This window comes from Danio aesculapii, chromosome 1, assembly GCF_903798145.1.
Source record: "Danio aesculapii chromosome 1, fDanAes4.1, whole genome shotgun sequence".
NCBI lineage: Eukaryota > Metazoa > Chordata > Actinopteri > Cypriniformes > Danionidae > Danio > Danio aesculapii.
In genome coordinates this window covers 36,593,852-36,617,686 of record NC_079435.1, presented here as the reverse complement: position 1 = coordinate 36,617,686, position 23,835 = coordinate 36,593,852, and the positions used below count along the sequence as shown (strand labels likewise).

Genomic DNA, 23,835 nt, shown 5'->3' with positions numbered 1-23,835 from the left:
CCTAGGTTTACAGTTTTTTTTTCTTATAAAAATTTAGATGTGAACATGTCATGGCCAGAAGCAGCTTTACAGAAAATTATTCATCCATTCATTTCTGAGCTTATTTATCAGGGGTCACTAAAGCAGAATGAACCGCCACAGAAAATTACAAACAATGCAATTTGGAAACACTGCAAATGATGAAAGATGAAAATTTGTTAAAATGCACATCTATAAATCTAATACTTCTTTACTAAAATGAAATAGGCCCATGAACTACTTCTTATAGCAATGTGTGTATTACAAGAAGTTATATTAATTATGTTAAAAAGTTATCTAATAATTCCAGCCAGCTTTTAGTGGACTTGCAATAATGTCAAAACACAGAACCTTCAGTTGTTATGTAAAAAGGCCTAAATACATGCAGCCTCCAACTTGACAACTATTGACAGCATCACTTAATGAGAGAGAGGGGGAGAGAGAGAGAGGGAATTTGCACTCACGATATCTTTACTGCTCTATTCATTTAACCTAACACATGTAATGCTTAGACCATCATTGCTCCTCTCGCGATCTGTTCTCTTTCTCATTCACTCTCGTCGCCATGATTTCCGGGTTTTTTTTATAAATTTTTGGGGATCAAGTATCCCGGTATAAATTTAAGGAAGACACTCAGAGCTTCCGGGAGAGGTCATAACTGGACGCTAGATAGCTCCACTCGCATCACAGCATGGGATGGGCACGACGTATTTGAAGAGCGGGGAAGGATGCGGGACGTATTTGAGGACCGGGCGGGAGACGCGCGATTTCCGTGAGGTTATCATTTGTTTGCGGGTATCTGGGAGTCTCTATGCATTTGCGGGAGACACCAGGAACTTCCGGGAGACTTGGGATGTCTGCATCTGTATATATTTTAGCTGCTGTGATGCGCGCGCAGAACAGAAATGACATGCTGTTCCATAAATAAGATATTACATACGGCTATATAGCTTTTTTATTAAAAAAGTTGTGATCTGGCGCTATATATATAAAATACAATTAACGTGACTTCAACGGGGGCGGGTACAGCCGTTGGGAGGGCGGGGCGCCCCCCCTTTTATAATGGTAGGGAAAACATTGAGTAGATTACACACACTCATGGCTTTGAGCTGCTCATGAACTGATTACAAGGTCTATTTACACAGTGCATGCACACACACATCAGGGCTGAGTCTTGTTTATCTGTTTGAGAACTTTGCGTGTTTCCTTTGTCTTGTCGTGTTTGATCCTTGCTTTGTTTTAGTGTTTATTCCTGTCTGCTGCCTGCCTTCTGACCACTCGCCTTTTGTTTGACTACTCTGGATTCTCTGTATGTACCTCATTGCCACCATGTCCCAATTACATTACAATATGAAAGTAATTTAAATGTAAAAAATGTAAAAAGAAGTAAATTATGAATGTTTTTTTTTTGTTATCAAAAAATAATTGTAATGCAATTTTAAATGGGTGGTTTTACCAGTGTAAGCATAAAATGACAGCTTTTCCATTAAAAATCTGTGCAGAGACACTGACTAAACCTGAAGCTCAGTATGTGATCAGCCATGAGACGTTAAACATTTAACCTGACATGAATATTTTTAAGTGGCTGTGGGTTTAAAATGTAATAAGAAACCAATATAAAATCAGAGACTCAAATCCTGTAAGCTGCAGATCGTCTAATTGCATTGCTCTGTTCCAGTTGGTATCACATGAGAATGCAGTGCTTGTAGAAATCTGTCTGTTCTGGGCCTCCTTACCCAGATTTGCTGTCAAATGCCCGGGTCTCATTAAGAACCGTCCCACCGCTCTGTAGAACCTCCATCTGTCTCTGGATCTCATAGTCTGTGGAACATGTACCAAGAGAGGACCAATCAAACTCTAACCACAACCTTCTGCCAACAAAAACCCTAAAGTGTTTTTGAAATGGCTGTGGATCAGCATTTTACTCCATGACTGTTTAAATGAGCTTTTGAGGGAAACTATACTAGTAATGTACAGAATACCATTCATATTGCTTTAGTATTTCATCAATGAATATTAACAAACAAGATTACCAAATGAATTACTGAGAAAAGAAAATGCAGATAAGTTGCATTGCTGTAAAAGCTACACTGGTTTGTCTGCAACAAAAAAAATTATTTAAAGGTGCCACAGAAATGGTTATATGTAAGCATAGTTGAATGATAAGAGTCCAGTACATGGAAAGACATACCATGAGCCTCAAACACCATTGTTTCCCCATTCTCGTGCAAGTAATGTGAGAGCATAATCTCAGTGGAAAAACGACACAGACTGACAGTACTCACAGGATCAATAATATTCAGCATTTGATTAGCCACAAAATTTCCAAGAGAGATTACAACAATGAAATATATGAAATTATTTTTTTTCCCTTAGGTTCTACTTTTAACACAGGGATTCTATGTTCTCTGCTTGTGGGACTCTTATTTTGAAAATGAGACAAGTATTTAGCTGTCGGGTGATTCAATGCAACAGCATCTGTTATATCTGTTTACAGCTTGTCAAAATGACAAGTTTGGAAAGACAGTTTTTTTTGTTACTTCTGCATATATTTTACTTATACTTCATCAACAACAGACAACTCAGGAGCAGTTAGAATCAGATAGCTCACTCGCTCCTAACTTGAACCTCTTCTACACCTCAGCTGAAATTAATGTCATTTGATCAGGCATCCATTCCATTTGTTTGCATCCATTCCATCCATTCACAACTGAAGTATGATACTTTTGCATATATGTATTTTAGAGTACATCACATATTAGAGACGAGTCGCAGGAGTCAGAGCCATAAAGACAGCTCTGGTGAGAGCATTAGAGAATAGCTCATTATTATTAATGACCCTTCCAAATAAGTTAAAAACACAGCTTTCACAATTCCTGGGGTTCTAAATGGGATTGTAAAAGCACTTCTTTTTTGCTTTTACGTAAGCCACATACTATCTTTGTAGATATCAGAGAACAATTTAAATAATGTATCAATGCATTAAAGATTTTCGTTTGTTTTGTTTTACTTGTTGGATGTTTTATGCAGCAGATGCCCTTCCAGCCGCAACCCATCACTGGGAAACATCCACACACAGTCATTCACACACATACATTATGGACAATTTAGCTTACCCAATTCATATATAGTGCAAGTCTTTGGACTTGTAGGGGAAACCGGAGCACCTGGAGGAAACCCACACAAACACGGGGAGAACATGCAAACTTCTCACAGAAATGCCAACTGACCAAGCTGAGGCTCGAAACAGCGACTTTCTTGCTGTGAGGCGAGAGCGCTACCCACTGCACCACTGTGCTGCCTCAAACCACACAGTAAAAAATAAATAAATAAATAATAAATGTTCTTTCCAGTAACAGTTTCTGTGTTTTTGTGATTCCCTAATGTTTTCCATTTATTTACGGATGTGAAATGCATTATGGAACCTTGATCTCTGCTCTGTCAACTTTTGATGTTAAAAATTCAACTCTACAGTTTAACAAAGCGACTTTTGTTGACATTTTAGTAGTTTGAAATAAAATAATGTAGAAGAAATAACATATAGAGAAATAAGTAAAATATCAGGAAATGTACTTCCAGTTTATTACACATTTTTTAAATATTTATAATAATAATAATAATAATAATAATAATAATAATAATAATAATTCCTTACATTTATATAGCACTTTTCTGGACACTAAAAACGCTTTACACAGTTTTGGGGGTATCTCCTCATCCACCACCAGTGTGCATCATCTTCCTGCGCCAGACCACCAACCAGCTGATTGACGGAGAGAAGACAGAGTGATAAAGCCAATTTTGATATGGGGATGGTTAGGAGGCCAGTGGGCAAATTTGGCCAGGATTAAACCCCTCCTTTTTTTTCACCACCACAGAGAGTCAGGACCTCGGTTTAACGTCTCATCTAAAGGATGCCACCCACTGAGCTGTATAGAGTCCCCTTCAATATACTGGGCCGTTAGGAACCACACAGCGCACAGGTTGAGTGCCCCCTGCTGGTCTCACTAACACCACTTCCAGTAGCAACCTAGCTTTCCCATATAGTCTCCCATCTAGGTACTGACCAGGCGCAGCCCTGCTTAGCTTCAGTGGGTGACCATCTGAGAGTTGCAGAGAGCTAGCTGTCGGCTATTTATATATTACATATTTTTCTACAGTAAAATACAACAACAAACCAGACAATAAAACTTTAAACAATTAAAAATGTTAATTAAAAAGTCACTTTTTAGAACTTTTCAAGGTTAAAAGTTGATGAAAGAAAGATCATGGTCCAAAATGCAATTCAAAAGCATAAATAAATAGGAAAAAATTAACTACGGTAAACTACATAAAAATTACTGTTGTTTTTTACAGCGTAGTGTCACACTCAAAAATGTTTTTACTTGTTCAAACTACTTATTTAAAATGAGCTGAAACAACACAATTCTTGAGATTTCATTGGGACACCTTAATTTTTTATGTTCAATCCACATAAATTTGTTAAAAGTGTTAGGTTAGCTCAATCGATTTGTGTTGGGACAACATGAATGAATTGTGTGTAACCCTGCAGTTTTTACAGTGCATGTGGACGAATGCACATTACAAAAACTCAAATGCCCTTAATTGGGAACATTTCAAAATATGTTTTGAATGATTTATGCTAATTGCATTTGCACCAATTGTGTTATTAAACAATCTTATTGCAGAAAAGATTACATATGACATAAATGTAAATATAAATATAAATGAAAGTGTTCATTTCATATAGTGTTCTTTCCTCAGGGGACATTGTAAAATAGGTTTAAAAAAATCATCTCACTTTTAGCGGTTAAAGATTTTTCTGTTTATTCTTTCTGCTATTGACAGCACTATTTAATCTTCTCGTCCTTGATCTCGTCTTTAACAGCTATTATTTGCTTGAAAAAAATCAGTCAGGTTTTCTTTTAAGTGAAACTCCTAGGTTCAAAAAGACAACTTTGTGATTTAAATGAATAAAATGTGTGTATCTGTGTGTGTTGAAGTAGCAGCGATTTGGCTTCTGCAGCCTTTATTCAACGGGGCACATCTTGACAGTGCATTTAACATGAGACAGAGATGGAGTGAGGTGAAAATGCTTATTGTTCGAGTTTCTTATCTGGAGTTTGCAGTATGACTTTCCGCTTTGCAATAATTACACACAGACACTCATTTCCTTCAACTGACGCAGAGCTAAATGTGACAACCATACCGGAAAAGTGTGACTTCCAGCTATTACTAAATTGCATGTGTGTGTGAATATAAATGTGGCATGATTAAAAGATTTTTAAAACCCACTGGCTAAAAGTCTATTTCATTCTCTTGACATGTCAAGCTGTACTGAGAAATGGCAAAGAGATTTTACTGTGCACTTTTAGTTAAGTAAAAAAAAACCCTTCTTGAATCCAGCTGGGAGATCTTGAAATTCATCACATTCTTTCTTGGTGTCGGTTAGAAATCCTTACCTATGGCTTTGGCCAGATGCCTCACACTGTTGATGTTTTTGACCTCAGTTCTCACTCCCAGAGGTTCTCCAGGATGATGAACGGACACATTGGCATCAACCCTAAGCTGCCCCTCTGTGAGGAGAGAGAAAGAAGGATCTAATTTGAGAATCACACCATACAGTCATTACAGTTCAACCATCCACAGCTCTTCAAACCCCTGCTTAACAAACAGTGCATATATTTGAATTTGAATGATATATTTGCATGAAATGCTGTATTCTGGAGTGCCCTGTGAACCACTGAATAGTCTGAAACAGATAAACAATTTGCTGCATTTTGCTTCAGGGGGGCTTTGCTTTGATTAAACAAGAGCCATTCCATTTTTCATCACAGGAAGACAATAGGTTGATTGAGTGGTGAGGCTTTAAGAAGGGTCGAAGAACAGGTCAGTTATTTTCTCAGTTGAATCTATGTCTCTTGCACAAACACTTTATTTCTTCCATGCTTCTTAATGTCCTCACCTAAAATGTGTATATGAGACCAGGATATTAAGATTAAACTATTCGAACATTCCCACTTTAGTCCAAATATCAAATTCCCTGACCTTCACTGACTGAAAAGCTTATTTTCTATGACATCTAATGAGCATAAAAACAGGCTGCTGTTATGTATTCATACTAGTAATATATACAAAATAATGTGATAATTTCCCAGTAATGGGTTGCAGCTGGAAGGGCATCCACTGTGTAAAACATATGCTGGATAAGTTGTCGGTTGATTTCCGCTGTGGCGACCCCTGATGAATAAAGGAACTAAGCCGAAGGAAAATTTATTAATGAATAATAGGTTAAAAGTTTTAAATGATTTTAAGCTCGAAAATAATTTCACTATAAGAACAACAGTTAATCTACCCCAGGTTTGAATAACTAAAAGATAACTGAAACAATTTAATAAAAAGTACTTGTTGTTAGTGTGGCAGCAAAATGCTCCCTTTCTCATGGTTGATAACTCCATAGAAGTTTTACAAACATTTTATTTAGCTTTTCTTGTCATTAATTTTTTAATACCCAATTTTTGAAGTGGTCATTATGAAGCCAATTCTCTCAAAAAAGTATATTATCCTGATGTGTTAGTTAATAGGTACAGGTAATTCTATTTGACTTAAGTGACTGCAATTTAAGCTTTTTGTGCAGCAAGAAATTTTTGAGTGTCAGAACAATAAAATGGAGCTGAAAAATAGCCTAACCACAACAATAGAAGTGATACAACAAATGAAAAAAGTACATATACACATGGACAATCATATCTACTGCACAGTATATATACAGCGATCAGCATACAGTAAATGAGTACACCCTATTGAAAATGAATATTTTTAGCAGTTTATCAGTGGATATAGACAATTTATTTGGTGCATTTAAACAGTTTTAATAAACAGTTAAATCTATTAAAATAAGCACTTGGACACCTAACATCTTTAGGAATAAAAAGATCATTTAAATTCTGATGAGTTATTGCAAAAGAAATAAATGTGAATAAACAAGTGAAGGTGCCGAGAAGGGGTGGGGACATTGACAGACTTTTATTACAGAGGGAAGCGTTTTACATTTACACACTAAACACTTTATCCCTGAGAGGATTAAATTTGGATTTTGATTTAAAATCCTTTTTTTAAGTGTATTTACATTCTATACTCTTATATACTAAAAATGTGTACACAATCGTTTTTCCCCTAGGTCCACTGGCCTTGTGGTTGATTGATGTGATTTTGTGCAGGTGTGATGCGCTATATTTATGTATTGAATACTCTATCTCCGAGCAAGTTAAAAGTAAAAATTTGGATTTGTATTTTAAATCTTTTTTGTAATAGTATGTATGCATGTCATATTGTCATATGTATATTATTGTATGTAAATGCTCCTGTTTGTTGGCTGATTGTGATGATTGACTGCAGGTGCTGTGTAGAGTTGTTTCACTATTACTTGAGTACTTCCATTTGTAATGCTTTACCTGATGAAGACCATGTTGGTCGAAATGTTGTGACAAAAGACTTTTTTGAGAGCTAAAGTGGCAGTGTGCCGATTTTCTTTGGATCTTTTTCTACAAAAGAAATAAATAAAAAATGTAAACTACAACATTTCAACTAACTTTAATTTATTTATTTTCTTTTGATTTATCCTGTTTATTTTATTTAATATTTTCCCCAACATATTAATTTGGGTGTACTAATTTTTGGACTATTATCTTTTTTCTTAGATTAATTCCAGTTTGGGTTTTGGTACTGAGTAATCTAATGTATTTACACAAATATATTATTTTATAATAATATAGACAATTGTCTATAGACAATTTTAATTTAAATGAGACATCTGTGATGGAGTGTACTAATATATACTGAGCACTATATACACACACACACCTTTTTATTTGTGATTTCAAATTTATTTGTTTTTTTTTCTAGAAATATTGATAAATCAAAACTAAAATTTAAAGCGAAAAACAAAAATCCCAGATATTTCATGACTTGGACAAAAAATATAAAAATTCCCTGACTTTTTATTTCTGGAATGGAACTTTTATAATTTCATGATATTCCAGAAATTCCATGACCTGTGAGAACCCTGAACATTGCAATGCATAATACTTTAGAAGCTGGAAAAAGTAAAAAAAAAAAAAAAAAGAAGAATAAACATAAATTTTAAACAATTGGCAAAGTCATAGTTAGGTAAAAGAGGGATGTCCACCACAGTTTTATGCTGTACAAACTACCTTTTTGCTTTTAGTGTCTATTTCAGTTTTATATTTTGATTTGTAATAACCCTTTTTTTTGAGATATTGACTTTGTCATACCAATGTGTCAACAGGTGCAGGTCTGCAAATATAAAGTTATGTACAAAGTATACAAAATATAAAGTTACGTCCTGAAATAATGAATGCATTCTCAATTACTGAAATTCAATGCAATTCATTTTTCACTTCCATAACTGATCCACAGATCTGCATATCAAATTTGCATAATGTCAATCACAGAATTACAGTCCTTTCCCTCATTAAAGTCGTTTTTGTTCATTTTGGAGGCAATTTTTTTTGCCACAAGCCCTTGCCAATTTATGACACACAAACTAAGTATAAAATTACCACCGAGAAATATCCTTGTCTCTTTTGTGTGATAGAGATTGATCAACTAGTTATTCCAAATAAAAGTAAATTTAATAATATAGCATAATAGCATAACTAAGGTCTATGTAATCTGTTTGAAGATGTTTAAGCAAAAAACAGAATGGAAGTCTTTCCAAATTACATAATGTTTAACAGACATTTTGGAAAATTACTGCAAAATACTTAATATTAACAATATAATGTATACAAGTATGAATACTGTTGCCAGTATAAAATTAAGCAACATTATGATCTAGCCATAATGAGTATTATTTGTCATTTGACTGTTTCTGTAATTCTTCATCCGCCTTTATTATTCATTTTGAAAAGATAGTTCAGCCAAACATGAAAATTTATTCTCCATCAAGTGGTTCCAAACCTTAATTACGTTCTTAATTATGAATTCCTTTCATAATTAAATAAGGTGAAGTAGACTGTTAGATTGAGGTTAGGGTTAGTGTAAGATGACATGTGCTTGAAGAGTTTCTTATAGCCAGTTAAACGTCTGTTTAGCAGCAGTATCTACAGATATTAAACAGACAGTATACTAATACTCAAATGGACCATCAAAATAAAGTGTCACCCTACATAAAATAAATTTCTATTACATCGAAAATAAAAGTTTTTTTAACATTCTTTAAAATAATATTTTGTGTTCAAATAGGAAAGAAACACTAACAGGTTTTGAAAAAGTGGAGGGTGAGTAAATGAGTCAACATGTATTTACTACATGCAGGATCAATTCATCTTGTTGAATCAGAAATTATTGACCAAAAAAAAATCTGATTCAACAAGAATCTGATTCAACTGATTCAACAAGATTAATGAACATTAAACAAATTTAAGCATTCAAAATTTTGTTTGCATCAAAAAAATGTTCTAGAAAGAAACAAATTTGAATGCAATAAATATATAATGTGCTGTATTATTGGTTGACATAAAAAATATGTTATTATTGTGTTTTTCTAATAAAAGTGTGTAGTTATATACACAGTATATATTTTTTTCTCTTCATTTCAGAGAAAGCTCATACATACTCAGACATTAACTACAACCACTCAAATGTAAAAAAAAAAAAAAAAGAAAAAAAAAAAGATTTTTAGCCACACTCCTCATTCTTATGAATACTGGATGGATTACCAACTGTAAAAAAGTTGTTACAACAAGGTGATATGTGTGAGTCCCAATCCTGGGAATAAATGTGTACAGACATTAAGGTTCAGATCAATGCTAGCTGTAGGGGTGTATTAAATCACCAGCCATGTTGGCCTGGCAGGTGCCCAGAGCCTGCAGGATGAGCTGAAGCTCTCTGACGGCAGCGCCTGCCTCTTCTCCACAACACATCTCAGGCTCCATCACCAGCTCCATCAGACCCACACCTACAGACAGACAAACACAGCCTTCATTTGTCGCTGTCCTTAAAGGTGTCTCTGAATAATAGTGAAGAAGCAGCACCTGCTCTGTTGAGATCTATAAGAGTCTGGCTCCGTTCATCATCATGGAGACTCTTTCCACTGTCTTGCTCAAGCTGGATTTGTTTGATTTTCACACTCTTGGTTACCACATGATTCCTTTTGCGACCTTCAAAATGACTATAGCTTAGTGTGCCATTTACTGCAATGGGAAGCCTCTGCTGAGTGATCTGGTAACCTGCCTGAAAACACACACACAGACACAACACAAACTAATACACAATCAAGTCATGCTTATCTGGACCTAAATAAATGTGTTACAGTAATAGCTTTCTTTTCCTGATCAGGTCTTTTTAAACAGCAGAAGAGTGCCAGGAGAGGCTTGGAAAATGTAAAATTATCAAAGGGCTCCTAAAGGGCTACCCACTTTTAGAAGACGTCTTTGGTGTCTGCAGAATGTGTCTGTAAAGTTTCAACTCAAAATACCCATTAGATTATTTATTATACAACACTGAAAATGCCCATTTTGGTATGAGTAGAAAGTGTAGCTGTTTTTGTACCCTGTGCCTTTAAATGCAAATGAGCTGGTTCTCCCTGTCCACTCTTCCCACATGAGTTTCTCCTTCTCCTGCATTACGTCAGATAAACAGCAGTCAGTTAAAGTGACAGACATGAATGAAGCGGAGATCCATTTTATTACTCAATAATACCAAGTAAGTTTATTTGATGTATTTAAGGTGGAGTTTATTCAAGGTCACAAATGTCATTACAAAATTTATAGTACACAAACATTTAACTTTGCAGTGTTTTTCACGTCTACTTGCAACAAATGTGACAGGATAGTAGTCAATATATAGTGCTACATCCATTATGCTACTGTACAAAATAAAGCAGATTTAATGTCAACAAAGCGTCACTCCTGTTATACATTTGAAGTGTTTTTGCATATAGTTGTACTATATGCGGCTGTAGTGATTCCAGCGATTATGAATTACATGGTGATTTTACTGTCGTTTCTTTATTACAGACATGGACTGTTTTACAAATATTTTAAAATGTGTAAAACACATTCTTGAGGTGCAGCTGATCACAGAGAGTTGGAACCGATCTTTTAATCCCAGTTTCTTTCCAAATCCTGGTCTCTGGACATGTTTATATCTTTTACTATGGGGACATGTTAACACGTGCCTGTCAATGAATTCTGTGGGTGGGGAAACTGCACTTGTTTAAAAAAAGAGACTTTTTGTGTGGAGTCACTGTGGCGCAGTGGATAGCAAGATCGCCTCACAGCAAAAAGGTCGCTGGTTTGAGCCACGGCTGGGTCAGTTGGCATTTCTGTGTGGAATTTGCATATTCTCCCCGTGTTCACGTGGGTTTCCTCCTGGTGCTGCGTTTTCCCCACAGTCCAAAGACATGCACTATAGGTAAACTGAATAAGCTACTTTGTCCATAGTGTATGTGTGTGAATGCAAGAGTGTATGGGTGTTTCCTGTTGTTGGGTTGCGGCTGGAATGACATCTGCTGTGTAAAACATATGCTGGATAAGTTGGCGGTTCATTCCACTGTGGTGACCCCTGATTAATAAAGGTACGAAGCTGAAGGAAAATGAATGAATGTTTCTTGTCCAATATGGCTGTGGACACACTATACCTACACACTGTTCTGTCCAAACAGCTTCCAAAAGTTGATTTTGCATCATGGGTGTCCTTTTAATAATATAAAAATTGTAAATTATTTAAAAATAAAATAATCAATATAATGTACAGATTACAGTTTCTGTAAAACACTGGTTGGAAGTTATACAATTGATCTCCATTGTTTAATTCGACAGAAAAACTTGTTTTTTTTCCACATTTTTCACGTCACTAACAATATAGAGATTGAGTAAACACAATCTTAATACATGCTAAACATTTTTTTTTACTATTTTTACACAAATGTTCAGGAAGTTTAAAACTTCCATTGAGCAAGAATGCATTAAACTGATGCATACAATTAAATTTCCATATCGTAAAATATTTATCAAAGTTTATAGAAATATTAACCAACAAATGCTTTAAACAGTAATAATATGACAAACATGTTTGTTGTGCATCAAATATTCATTGATGAATATTCAGCATATCAAAATGATTTCTGAACAATCCTGGGACTAAAGCCTGAAGTAATCACTGCTAAATTCTAGTTATTTTACCGTTAATATAAAATAATTCTGTTATTGTGTGTCTTTGACCAAACAAAAGAAAAGACTTCTTTTAAAAACCTTTTTTTTAAATCTGACTAACCCAAAGCTTTTAAACATTAATGTTTATAACATTATTTATAACATGTATATATCTTTGGTTAATCTTGGGAATAAAACCATAGATGAACAACAACATATGACACGAAAAAAGTCAGTCTGCTCAACTGACTTAACTTATTATCAACAGAGGTTTTAGCAGTTTGTTGGTCTGGAGACTTCAACTGTGTGTTAAAAATGTATGTCTGACAGCTTAAGCTTAGCCAAATTTGGGTTGAAAATGACAATGAACAGAAATGAAGCTGGAAAAAAATCTATAGTTCAGTTGTAGTTGCAATAGTCCAGTCAAAGTCTAGATCTCATCTTGATTAAAATGCTGTAACAAGAGCTTTGCAAAAACCTGACTGATAAGACTGATATCATATCCGTGTGTCTACAGCATCAATGCACTTGATCGCTGCCAAGAATTATTTAAAAAATTGAATTGAGTGACTTTATCACATCATTATTGTATAAGCAAGAACATTTATGTAAAAAAATATGACAGAATAAAACCTGGGATTGGGTAGGATTGAAAGGCCAGGGTTACAGTTATGACCAGATGAAACCACATACAGATACTTGTGATCTGGCTACATATTCAACCTCCTTCAGTTTCACTGTGAAGCAAAACAGAGCACTCATAGCTGTTGCTATAGCAACTCCATGACCAGAAGCCACTAGAAATTTATCATAGTTATTGGCATGCAAAAGAGTAAAGGAAAGAAAAAAGCAATTAGCCATTACCATCTGTGTGTATACCTGATCAACTAATTCATCACCAGCACAAAAAACCTCAAAACAAAACAAAAACAAATGTAAGCACTAAAGAAATTAAATTAGCTTTAATGAAGAGTGACAGATTACTCCGAAGACAGAGATTCCCTCCTCAGTTGCCAACTCACATTTGTTTTAAGTGCTTCTTTATCTTTAATTATGTTGGCTTAAAATTGGTTTAGCCGTCTGTTTTGTAGTCTAATATATGTCGTATTACAAAAAGCATTTTTAGAGCAAAAAGGATAAGCCTAATAAAAAAAACAAATGAATAGAAAACAACTCAGTATTTTGCATTGCTGCTTTTTGGTGAACATTTCTACTAAGCGTAAAAATTTAATTAAATTATGACTAATCTCACGATTTATCCAAGTATCTTGTCTTTAATTATGATCCATTCATGAAAAAAAAATCAATCTGTGAGGCACTTTGGACAAAGGAATGGCAAAAAGACTTAACAAGAGCATAACAAATAGATTTTTTTTAGAAAAACAAAATCCCATTTATTTTCTTGAAAGAATTTATTACAAAACATAAACCTTTCCAAGGTGGAGCATCTAGAAGTCTAAAGAGCTACAAATTACTGTTATTTTCAAATTTAGTTTAAGAAAATCCTGTTCAGTTGCAGAATTGCAAATTAAATACTACATTACCCACGCTGCTCAAAAGAGAACGGGTAAAAAGAAAGCATTGTTTGTTACCATTAAAACTCAATTTCTCTACATTTAAAATCAAGTCATTTGTTTATACATATGGTGAATATTACAGAGCTAAAGCTAACTGTGTTTAATAATACTGTTCATTTACGTTTATTAAGTTATTCAAAATAATTCCCAAACTTAATAAGTACCATATTAACTAAAAAGAGCAAATTAGTGTGAGAACACAGTCCCCTATAAGCATAGATGGGAGTTGAAAATTCTGTGGGTGATGCACAATCCGCAAAATTTAAAAACAGAGCAGCAGCAGCTCATGTACATAAAGTACAGCACAATCTAACCAAAAGCAGCAAAAATTCTAAACATTAGTCTTCTTTGGCATACCAAATACAGTAAAGAAAAACCTTGTAGCTCCTACTTCGGCAGCTATCACATCATGACAGGTGTAAAATTAATTCACACATGCTTTTTTGGAGTTTAATAATGATGCAATTACTGGTAAATTGACTACTGTAAACCTCAGTTGCACGCATGGCTCATTTAAATACTCTCCTCCAATCATTTTTGAAAAACTCCAGCAAATACATATGCGAAATGGTCCTTCCTTGTGAGTCATTTCTCTGTATGTCATTTTTCACCTTTATTAACAGTAGTTAATAAACAGTGGCTAAATGAGAATATGTGCAGTCACAAAATTTCAGTTAATCTGGCCATAAAACCAACCCTGGCTAATTGGAAATACATACCTCAGCCGAGATTCTTGCGAAACATGAAAAAACATGCGTTTTTTTTTTTTTTTTTTTGCATGTTTCAGATGACAAAATCACTAGAGGGCGCTGTCTACATTATTCAAATATGAAATACATTACATAGGGTATGTTTTGTTGTATGATTCATTTATTTGTCTCTCTTGTACACATCCACAAGAAATCGGGGCTTGTTGTACAGATCACCATGATCAGCGAACCACTGACCTAAACCCTCCCCTAAACCCAACCAATAGTGTTTTCAATTGTAAACATAAGGAAAATGTGGTTTATGCGACCACATAGTTTTACCATTTTTTCCACTGTTTTATGAAACCTTGCTTTACCAGACTCAAACCAGAGTGCTTTGTATCACAAGTACAACATGGCAAAAAGTGAACTAGTGAGCTGACCATACCACATATGGAGAAACGTGAGGCAACCATATGCGATTACAGATCATAGACACAAGTAGGGATGCAACGATTAACTGACTATTAATCATGCTTTAATTTGTCACGGTTAATTAATCAAAGCCTTCTCAACACCATGTTTCTGCACGGAACAAAACTTCTGCAACTAAACAAAGTTATACCAACTGTGCGCTAGTTTAAAATTCTGAGCTTGGAATTTCCTATGGAGGCACCATGACGCACAAGCAATTTCCAGGCACTCCTAGTTGAAAGAATGCAGTGAACGCACTGCAAGTCACCTGACAAGAACTGACCGTTCAGCTTCATACTTCATATGGAATACAGTATACACATTTCTAAAAAAATTCAAAAGGAAAATACCAGACAATTTTGTAATATAGTTGATCAAATGTGCCTTTCAGACGAGGTTCAGCAGTCTTTCACTGCATTTGTTCTCCTTAAAGTGGAAATACTTTGCTAATAGCATAGATTGACATTAGACAAATACTATTTATTTATTTATTGTTTGTTTGTTCTGTCATTTATTTTCACTGTAAAATTATTACTTATTTTTAAATGGCAAAAACTTTTTCCACTTATTTTTAAGTCAAAAAAGAGAAATGGAAAACAATGAGGGAGGATCGCTTGGCAATTTCCAAAAATCAAATTTCTTTTATTAAACTTTTAGAATAAGCATATTTATCCATAACCTACTGAAGAACAAAATAGTATTTAATAATAACATTGTTAAAATGTTAATAATAAACATAAAAAAACAACAACATGCAACTAAAAAGCCATCAGCCTTTCAAATTTTTTTTGCAACCCCTGGGGTGATCACATTATATTAAAGACACAGCAATAGCGCCAGATGCAGCACATTGATTTTATGGCACCAGGTTAAACTTTCTGACACCTTTACACCTTTGGTCTCTGAGTGATGTTCTCCAAAATTAAACGATGAATGGACATGGGCCTATTGATATGTGTGCGCCATTGTGTGCAAGGATTATATATCTATAACCACCTCAGAGAATATTGGGGTTGTGAGTCACTGGCATTATTATTTTGGTGGTCGCGGGCTGAAAAGTTTGGGAAGCCCTGATGTAAACAATCGAAAACAAATATTGCTTATGGGGGCTAATAAAATTGACCTTAAAAGCTTTTAAATCAAAAATAAAAACTGCTTTTATTCTAGCTAAAATAAAACAAATAAGAAGAAAAAAAGAAGAAAGAAAAATATTATAGAAAATACTGGGGAAAATTCATTGCTCTGTTAAATCATTTAAGAAATTTTTAGAAAAAAAAGGAGGGCTAATAATTTTAACTTCAACTGTATATAGTTGTGTGATTTTTTTTGTGCGTTTGAAACATATTCATGGTTTTACATTTCAACTAAACTGGGGAAAAATTCAAAAAAAAAAAATAATAATAATAATAAAAAAAAAAAAAAAATATATATATATATATATATATATATATATATATATATATATATATATATATATATATATATATATGTATATATATATATATATATATATATATATATATATATATATATATATATATATATATATATATATATATATATATATAATTTTTTTTTTTTTTTTGCATGACTACTTTTTGCATCCAGAAAACCAATACCAGAACTTGACTGTTTTAAGCTTTTCAGAGCCGACTGTTCATTCATCTACATTAGTGGTAGCTATTCTGTTTCTTGCCTGTTCAGCATGGATTGCCATCACTTCTTCATTAAAGCTCAGGGAAAGAGAACGTGATGTACTGAATATACGTGTGCGTGTCTGTTTGACAAACGATGGATCCATAAAGCAGCTAATCAAAAATAACAACCCCACAGGCTGGGAAGCATAAGAAAGATGTTCTTGTCTATTGTATTTGTGTCATCAGCATTTCTATGCGCTGACCAATTTATTAAACACCCACATGTGTGCAGTTAAGACAACTCACAGGCATGTCTGCATAGAAGTAATGCTTCCTGTCGAACAGTGACTTCCTGTTAATGGTGCAGTTGAGGGCAAGGCCTGTTAACACAGCAGCCTCCACACATCTTCTGTTCAACACCTTAGGAAATGTAGCGGTAAGACATTGAATAATCTTTATAAATGCAAAAGTACATTATATATACATACAAATATGTTTATTCTATTGATTCACTTACTGGAAGTGTCCCTGGTAGCGAAGCATCAAAATGTGAGACAAGCGAGTTTGGTGGATCAGAGAATCTAACATGAGATCCAGAGAAGAGCTTTGATTTGGAGTGAATCTGAGCATGGATTTCTAGACCCACAACACCGACCATCTGAGGAAGACTAGAAAACAGAACAATCAATGAAGAGTAGGTAAAACTCATTAGTTTCTTTCATAATTTAGGCATTAAGAGAATATTATAAAATAATTAAATACATTATAAAGGTAAAAGTTTGTTTCATATAGATTTAATTTTAGTGAAACCAGGGGCAAGATTCACACTCTTTTGGAAAAGTGGATTTTTTTCCACTTATGAACAACTTTAAAGTATAGTGTACAACAAATTCATTACAGCTACTTTTTAATTTAATCACTTATGTCTTAGCATCAAAATTAGGATCAACATACCATTCAGGTTTTTTGACATTAGCCACCAAAAGACAATTTACACACACAAAAAAAAGTGTAAACTACTCATCAAATTAGACATGTACTGTACAACAAGAAGTGAAGCAAATTGCATTGATGTTGTTTTTGCCTCTTTTGGTCAATTGGCCTTTCAATTTAATATACCTTAAGTTCTTTTTTAATTTTTTTTTTTTAGATATTTACAAATTCGAGATTTTGTGTGCAAAAAAAATGTCAACTTTCCAAATCCACTTCCTAGTTCATATCTGGACACCATAGTGGGCATAGATCCCTGTGCTAAAGGTTCAATTTCTAAATTATTTAATATAATTGTTAATCTGCAATTTTCTTCTGATAACTTACAAAATGAATTGTGATTATGACAAGCATTTGATATGTTTTTTTCTTTCATAGCAAACACAAAGTGTTGAGCATGAGAATAAATGTTAAACAGTGTCAGTATAACTACTGTAGCCTATATAATGTTGAATATAATGTAAGAGGGAATCGGATCATGACAAATGTAGGATTTTATCAGTGAAAACAGAGGTCTAATAATGTTGTCAATGACAGATTGCAAGCATATGTCTCAAACATAATTATTCAACATTAGAATAGTGAATATTCTGATGTCGTCACTTTACTGTGAATTAACAACCAGGACAAATTTAAAGTCTGTTCAAATTCTAGATTCCAAGTCTATACAAAATGTAGCACTTTAACCAACAGAAAGACTTACACATAGGCCTAAAATTAATGTTGTTGTTTGTTTTACCATGTTTGAGAATTAACGGCAGTAATAGCCTACTCATATTGACCTTTATTTTACATCTACAGTATCGTGAGAAAATTCTGATCTTGATTTTAAGCAAAAAAAAAAAAAAAAACGTGATTCTCATTTAAGCCAGAATCATGCAGCCCTATAGTCCCAGTTTTAAACAATAAATTCATTAGAAATCTTACCTACGACTAATTTGTTAATTTTTTTGGCTTTAGGAAAGTATTTAAGATGATTATTTAGGCCATTTTTTCAAGAATTTGGAGTTCATTTATTTATGTCATAAGAACAATCTTAGCAAAAAGAATCAATCAACATACTTTAGATTTATTTATTTTTTATTATAATTTTTTAATTATTCTTTTTTTTTCCCAAGCTAGAATCTATAATATAATGGAAGTTATGAAGAATGTTTAGTGAATCTGGCTCCATTGGTATTTGTCACATAGGTAAGTTATCAAAAATCTTTATGTTTTGAGTAAAAATATTACATTTTTTATTATTTTTTGAGCGTGTTTTTTCAGCAACAAACATTATACTTATTGTGACTTCAATGTAAAATAATTGCTGCTATTTTTATCTTTTTATTCATCAAAGAACCCAGAAAACAAAACCATATTTTAGAGAAATTTTAGGCAGTTTTCACCACTGACAATAATAGGAAAATATTTTTAAGTACTAAATAAGCATATTTAAAATATTTATTTCTGAAGGCTCACGTGACACTGAATGAAGTAAACTGAAGCTGCTGAAATTTCAAGTTTCTTCTTACAGAAATAAACTATATTTTCAATTATATAAAAATAGAGGTTAGTTATAAATCAATAATTTCTAATTATATTTCGCAGTTTCTTATTTTTTATTAAATAAATGTCGTTTAATGAAAACAAGAAACTACTAAACAATACATTAAATCCACTGAAGAGCAGTGCAATTTAAAACCCTCTTCAAATTTAATTCTGTCACATGAACTAACATAGACATATTTTGCTTGCACAATAATCTTTTAAGTTGTGACTCAAATGGCAAAATTCAATTTTTCATAATGTCAGGTAGAAATATAATTCTGGAGGACTTATTTTTAACTAATTAAATTGTTAACTATTTACAATAAAGTCTTCTACAGTTGTAGCAGTTTTTATTAACATTTGAAGAGTTTGAATACAAAAACCTCTAAATCATATCTCATTTTTTTCTCTAAAATGAGGCATGTTTATGAGGCACTTCTAATAGCCATGTCTTATTTTTCACTTCCACATTAGTATTTCCAGTATTTGGATTCAGATGTTTTAAAAATTAATGTCAGATGTTTAAAAAAAATTAAACCAGATGTTTTAATGCAGGTAAAGCTTTAAATATTTTTCAACAAACACAGTATTAACTGTGACGGTATTAATGACATAGTGTAATGTACATTAACGGGGCACACTTAAAGTCAAGGTCAGCAATCAAGTGTGGATGCACTGTAGAAACAGTCTGATAACACGTTCAGTCCAGTAATTTATTCTATCACAGTCGAGAAAGATTGCTTACATACGGGTCATATTATAATGATTGTCCTAACTACAGAGCATTTTGCAGGATACTTGATGCCTACCTTTTAGTCTGGACATTTAGCTGATGTTGATGTTTGCATCCAGTTGTCCATGTTGTCCTTATTATGAAATTAGAATTATCGATACGACATAAACTTTGTGATTTATTAGCATATTTCCTCAGCCTGAAGAGTACACCGCTGTATCCTGAAGTGGAGGCTGCCATGCTTGTGTTTATGTGAGGGCAGCTGGGACATGTAGTTTTACGGAGCGGCCAGAAACTCGCAACTCTGATGTGGAATAATAACGAAAAAACTCAACTCCCATAATGCCACAAGCACAACGGCGGAGTTTCCGGCGGTTACTTATGACGGCATTCACAGTTCGCGAATACATAACTGCGGGACAGCTTGGTGGCGGGAGATACGCGCATGGTCCTGAACGATCAGTTCTTAGCACTTCTATATTGTCAGGAGTCCAGGATTTTTTTTAATAACAATGGCACTGCAGCACAACGGCACCGTTTCCAAAATGGCCAAACACAACGGCGAAGCTACCGATCATCACTCCTCTACAAACGGAAAGGAAGAAGCCGAGAATGAACATGCTGATCGGTTCACTTTCACCTCCGAACCCACGCTTGAAGACATCCGCCGCATGCAGGCTGAGTTCACTGACGAGAGGAACTGGAACCAGTTTCACCAGCCGCGGAACCTGCTGCTGGCTCTGGTGGGAGAGGTCGGCGAGGTGTCGGAGCTGTTCCAGTGGCGCGGGGAGGTGGCGGAGGGTCTACCTGACTGGACCGAACCGGAGCGGGAGCATCTGGCCCAGGAGCTCAGTGATGTGTTGATATATCTGGTTGAACTGGCCGAGAAATGCCACGTTGATTTACCTCGAGCTGTCCTGCGCAAAATGGCATTAAACCGACTGAAGTACCCTGCTAGCAAAGTTCACGGATCTGCTAAGAAATACACTGAATACAAGGACTGATGTGGATGATGGCGTGTTTTAGCCAAAGACAGACGTTATTAAACAGTTTATAACAGATGGAGCTGATATTGAGTGACTTAACTCTTAAAACCCACCGTGCTTCTAAAGTTTTCTTCGTTGAATCTACTGTTGGGGGGACTACTCAGTTTTAGGTTGAGCTTTTAAAAATCTGTAAGAGACTTGTTTGCACATTTTCCTACTATAAGCAGCTAAGGTTTTATGGTTATTTTCTTTTATTTTTCCAGACTATTTTACCAAAGCTGCTGTGAACAACGTTACTTTGTGCTGTGTAGTGTTTTTGCATCACAGTAAAGTGTTTTGCAACACACATGGTCTCTGCAAATATTTACTCTGGAAACTGGCATGTTTCCGTTATTACAGCTAGTTATGTTGGCTCTCTAAGTGTTCAGTTTTGTTTTTTTTTTTTTGTTTTTTTTTATGTGCATTAACCCTGACATATGTAACACTAATAACATCTTAACATATGGTCTCTCAAGATACTTCATATTCTGGCAAAAGATTTGAACATGCAAATCAAGTGAAAATTGCTTGCATGCTATTTTAATCAGGATTGCAGTTAAACTTTATTCTTACATTCTGTCTTTATTGATTGAAACTGATTCTGCAAGACATGTCATCGGTTTTGTGGTTGGTAATAAAAGCATTTAGGAGGTAACCTCTATACCAGCAGTGCATTTGAAAGCTTTTGTACGCGTCTGAGCTTTAAAATTAGACAGATCTCCCAAAGTGTTGCAATAACGGAGCTTTTTATTTGAAAGATAATATATTTAAACTTTGTTAAATATAATTTTGAAAGATCCAATTTCCTGTCAAAAAAATTTGTGTATGGTAATGTCTATTTTTTTTTATGGATTCTTTATAAGTTAACCAAATAAGCCAACACAATTTACTTTTTTTTTTTTTTCTTCTAAGAACAAATGTTTTGTGCTAGTACACATTTATGAGATATTCAGAAATGCATTTCTACATACTGAATATATTAGTTCTTTGTAATCACAATTACCCTGTTGTCCACTTGCATACCTCACTTACACAATCACAACCAATGCAGAACTGTGCTGATTTTAGCATGACATAAAAGTTAGCCTCTACAAAAACTGAATAGCTTGCCTTTTGTGTTATGACATAATGACTGCACCTTTTGTACAACATGATTACTTACACCGCTTTTAGGAACTGTAAAGACTAAACCAGGGGTGTCCAAACGGTCCTGGAGTGCCAGTGTCATGCTGAGTTTAGCTCCAACTTGCTTCAACACACCTGCCAGGAAGTTTCTAGCGTATCTAGTAAGAGCTTGATTAGCAGATTTAGATGTGTTTGATTAGGGTTGGAGCTAAACTCTCCAGGACACTGGCCCTCCATGACTGAGTTTGGACACCCCTGGAATTAAACAATCGGAAGTAAAATGCTAAAATTAGGCTACACTATGTATTGTTTCACAATAAATATCTGTTTTCCATACAATATATTTGTACAATAATAAACAACTGAAACAATCTCCATGAAATAGCAGGCATCAGGGACCTATAAAGCAAGAGTATAAATAATATATGTTACAGTCAAATTAGCATATAGGAGATAATGCAACATTTAACCTGTAAAAATAGTTTACCAAACAGCACATGGCACCATAATTTCATTACAGTGTTACGTTGACCCTCTTTATTCAGTGCTTCACATGTGAAAGGCTAAAGAGTGCTGATTACATGAAGCAGCCTGAAGTTGGTAAACAGTATTGGTAGATTAGCTAATCTGTTTTTGCTGGTGAGCTCCTGATTGAAGTGCTTCAAAAGTTGACAATTTTCTCACCTTCAAGGGGTTCCAAACGTTTGAGGTTTTTTTTCTGTTGAACACTGTAACACAGATATTTTGGAGAACGTTATAATCTGTAACCACTGACTTCCATTAGCATGAAAAGCATAAACTATTAAAGTCAATGGTTATCAGTTTACAACATTTTCCTGTGTTCAACAGGACAAATAAACAGGTGATAGATGAAGGATGAATAAATAATGCCAGAATTCTCTGTTTTGGATGAACTACCCTTTTAACCTTACAATCTTTCTTATATTCATATGAAAACTAGAATCCATCATGACAGCTCTCATTGACAGTGGCGGTTCTAGTTTAAATGGCACCCTGGGTGAAACCACACCAAACATCCCCCTTCCCCATCCCCCAAGTAATAAAGACACTATGTGGTTGACTTTATATATTTATAATATTTAAATATTTATTTTAAATATATACGTTTAAAATAATTATAAATAGCCCAACATTTATATATATTTATTTATTTTTAATTAATATAGCAATTTGTTTATTATTATTATTATTGTTATTATACAACTACTATTCTAAAAATTAAACTGAAAAACAAACAAAACTTAAAAATTAACCGAAAAACAATGAAAGACACAACTGAAGTAATTTTCTAAGACTTTTGCATGAATATTAGTTATGACAGTTCAATAGAATATAAAAAAATATATGTTTTATAGAATTATCTGTTGTCTTAGACCCGACTCATGGCCGAGAATTAATATTATGAAGTCTCACCTCTTTGACTCATTATTCCTCCTTTCTGCTTCATAGCCATGCTTAGTCAAAGTATCATCATATTATATAAACTTTAGTTTTGTCAACTTGCATGTTGATGCATATCGGCGTGCATGTACAACCGGGATCAGGAGCAGCGCGTATGAGGTGGCTTTCAGCGCACATGCCTCAATTTGTTTTCACCAGCGTTGTTTCAGTTACACATAAAGAATAACAAACTTAATTATAACGTCCTAACATCTTTATTCTTGGATAACTGCATACGCTTGCATAAAGTAAATCTTATATCAAAGCATTTACTGGGGCACTTTTTTGGTCTCCCCGTGCTGCCCCCATCAAGATGCCACCCTGGGCCATTGCCCATGCCTTAATCCGCCACTGCCCATTGGTTACTTAGGAAAAAGATGGATACGGAACTCTAATT

At 34.2% G+C, this 23,835-nt stretch overlaps 2 protein-coding genes across 2 annotated transcripts in view; one reads left to right on the top strand and one right to left on the bottom strand.

The window, feature by feature from the left end:
• The window catches only part of gatb (glutamyl-tRNA(Gln) amidotransferase, subunit B), a 34,216-nt gene extending 14,121 nt beyond the window's left edge, over positions 1 to 20,095 (bottom strand). Inside the window, exons 1-7 of the mRNA XM_056459599.1 lie at positions 19,904 to 20,095; positions 17,092 to 17,242; positions 16,881 to 16,994; positions 10,077 to 10,275; positions 9,878 to 10,000; positions 5,481 to 5,594; positions 1,755 to 1,839 (exon numbers count right to left, since the gene is read on the bottom strand). Of these exons, the coding sequence (XP_056315574.1) occupies positions 1,755 to 1,839; positions 5,481 to 5,594; positions 9,878 to 10,000; positions 10,077 to 10,275; positions 16,881 to 16,994; positions 17,092 to 17,242; positions 19,904 to 20,067 (950 nt within the window). The 5' untranslated portion in view covers positions 20,068 to 20,095. The remainder of the gene's footprint in view (positions 1 to 1,754; positions 1,840 to 5,480; positions 5,595 to 9,877; positions 10,001 to 10,076; positions 10,276 to 16,880; positions 16,995 to 17,091; positions 17,243 to 19,903) is intronic.
• Positions 20,096 to 20,203: 108 nt separating this feature from the next.
• Positions 20,204 to 21,513, top strand: dctpp1 (dCTP pyrophosphatase 1). Its single transcript, XM_056459611.1, has one exon. The coding sequence runs from the start codon at positions 20,340 to 20,342 to the stop codon at positions 20,829 to 20,831; it is 492 nt and encodes a 163-aa protein (XP_056315586.1). The 5' UTR covers positions 20,204 to 20,339; the 3' UTR covers positions 20,832 to 21,513.
• The last annotated feature ends 2,322 nt before the right edge of the window (positions 21,514 to 23,835 follow it).

Bases quoted from the DNA above. Each gene is read 5' to 3' on its own strand.
- dctpp1 (XM_056459611.1), top strand. From the start codon at position 20,340: ATGGCACTGCAGCACAACGGCACCGTTTCCAAAATGGCCAAACACAAC.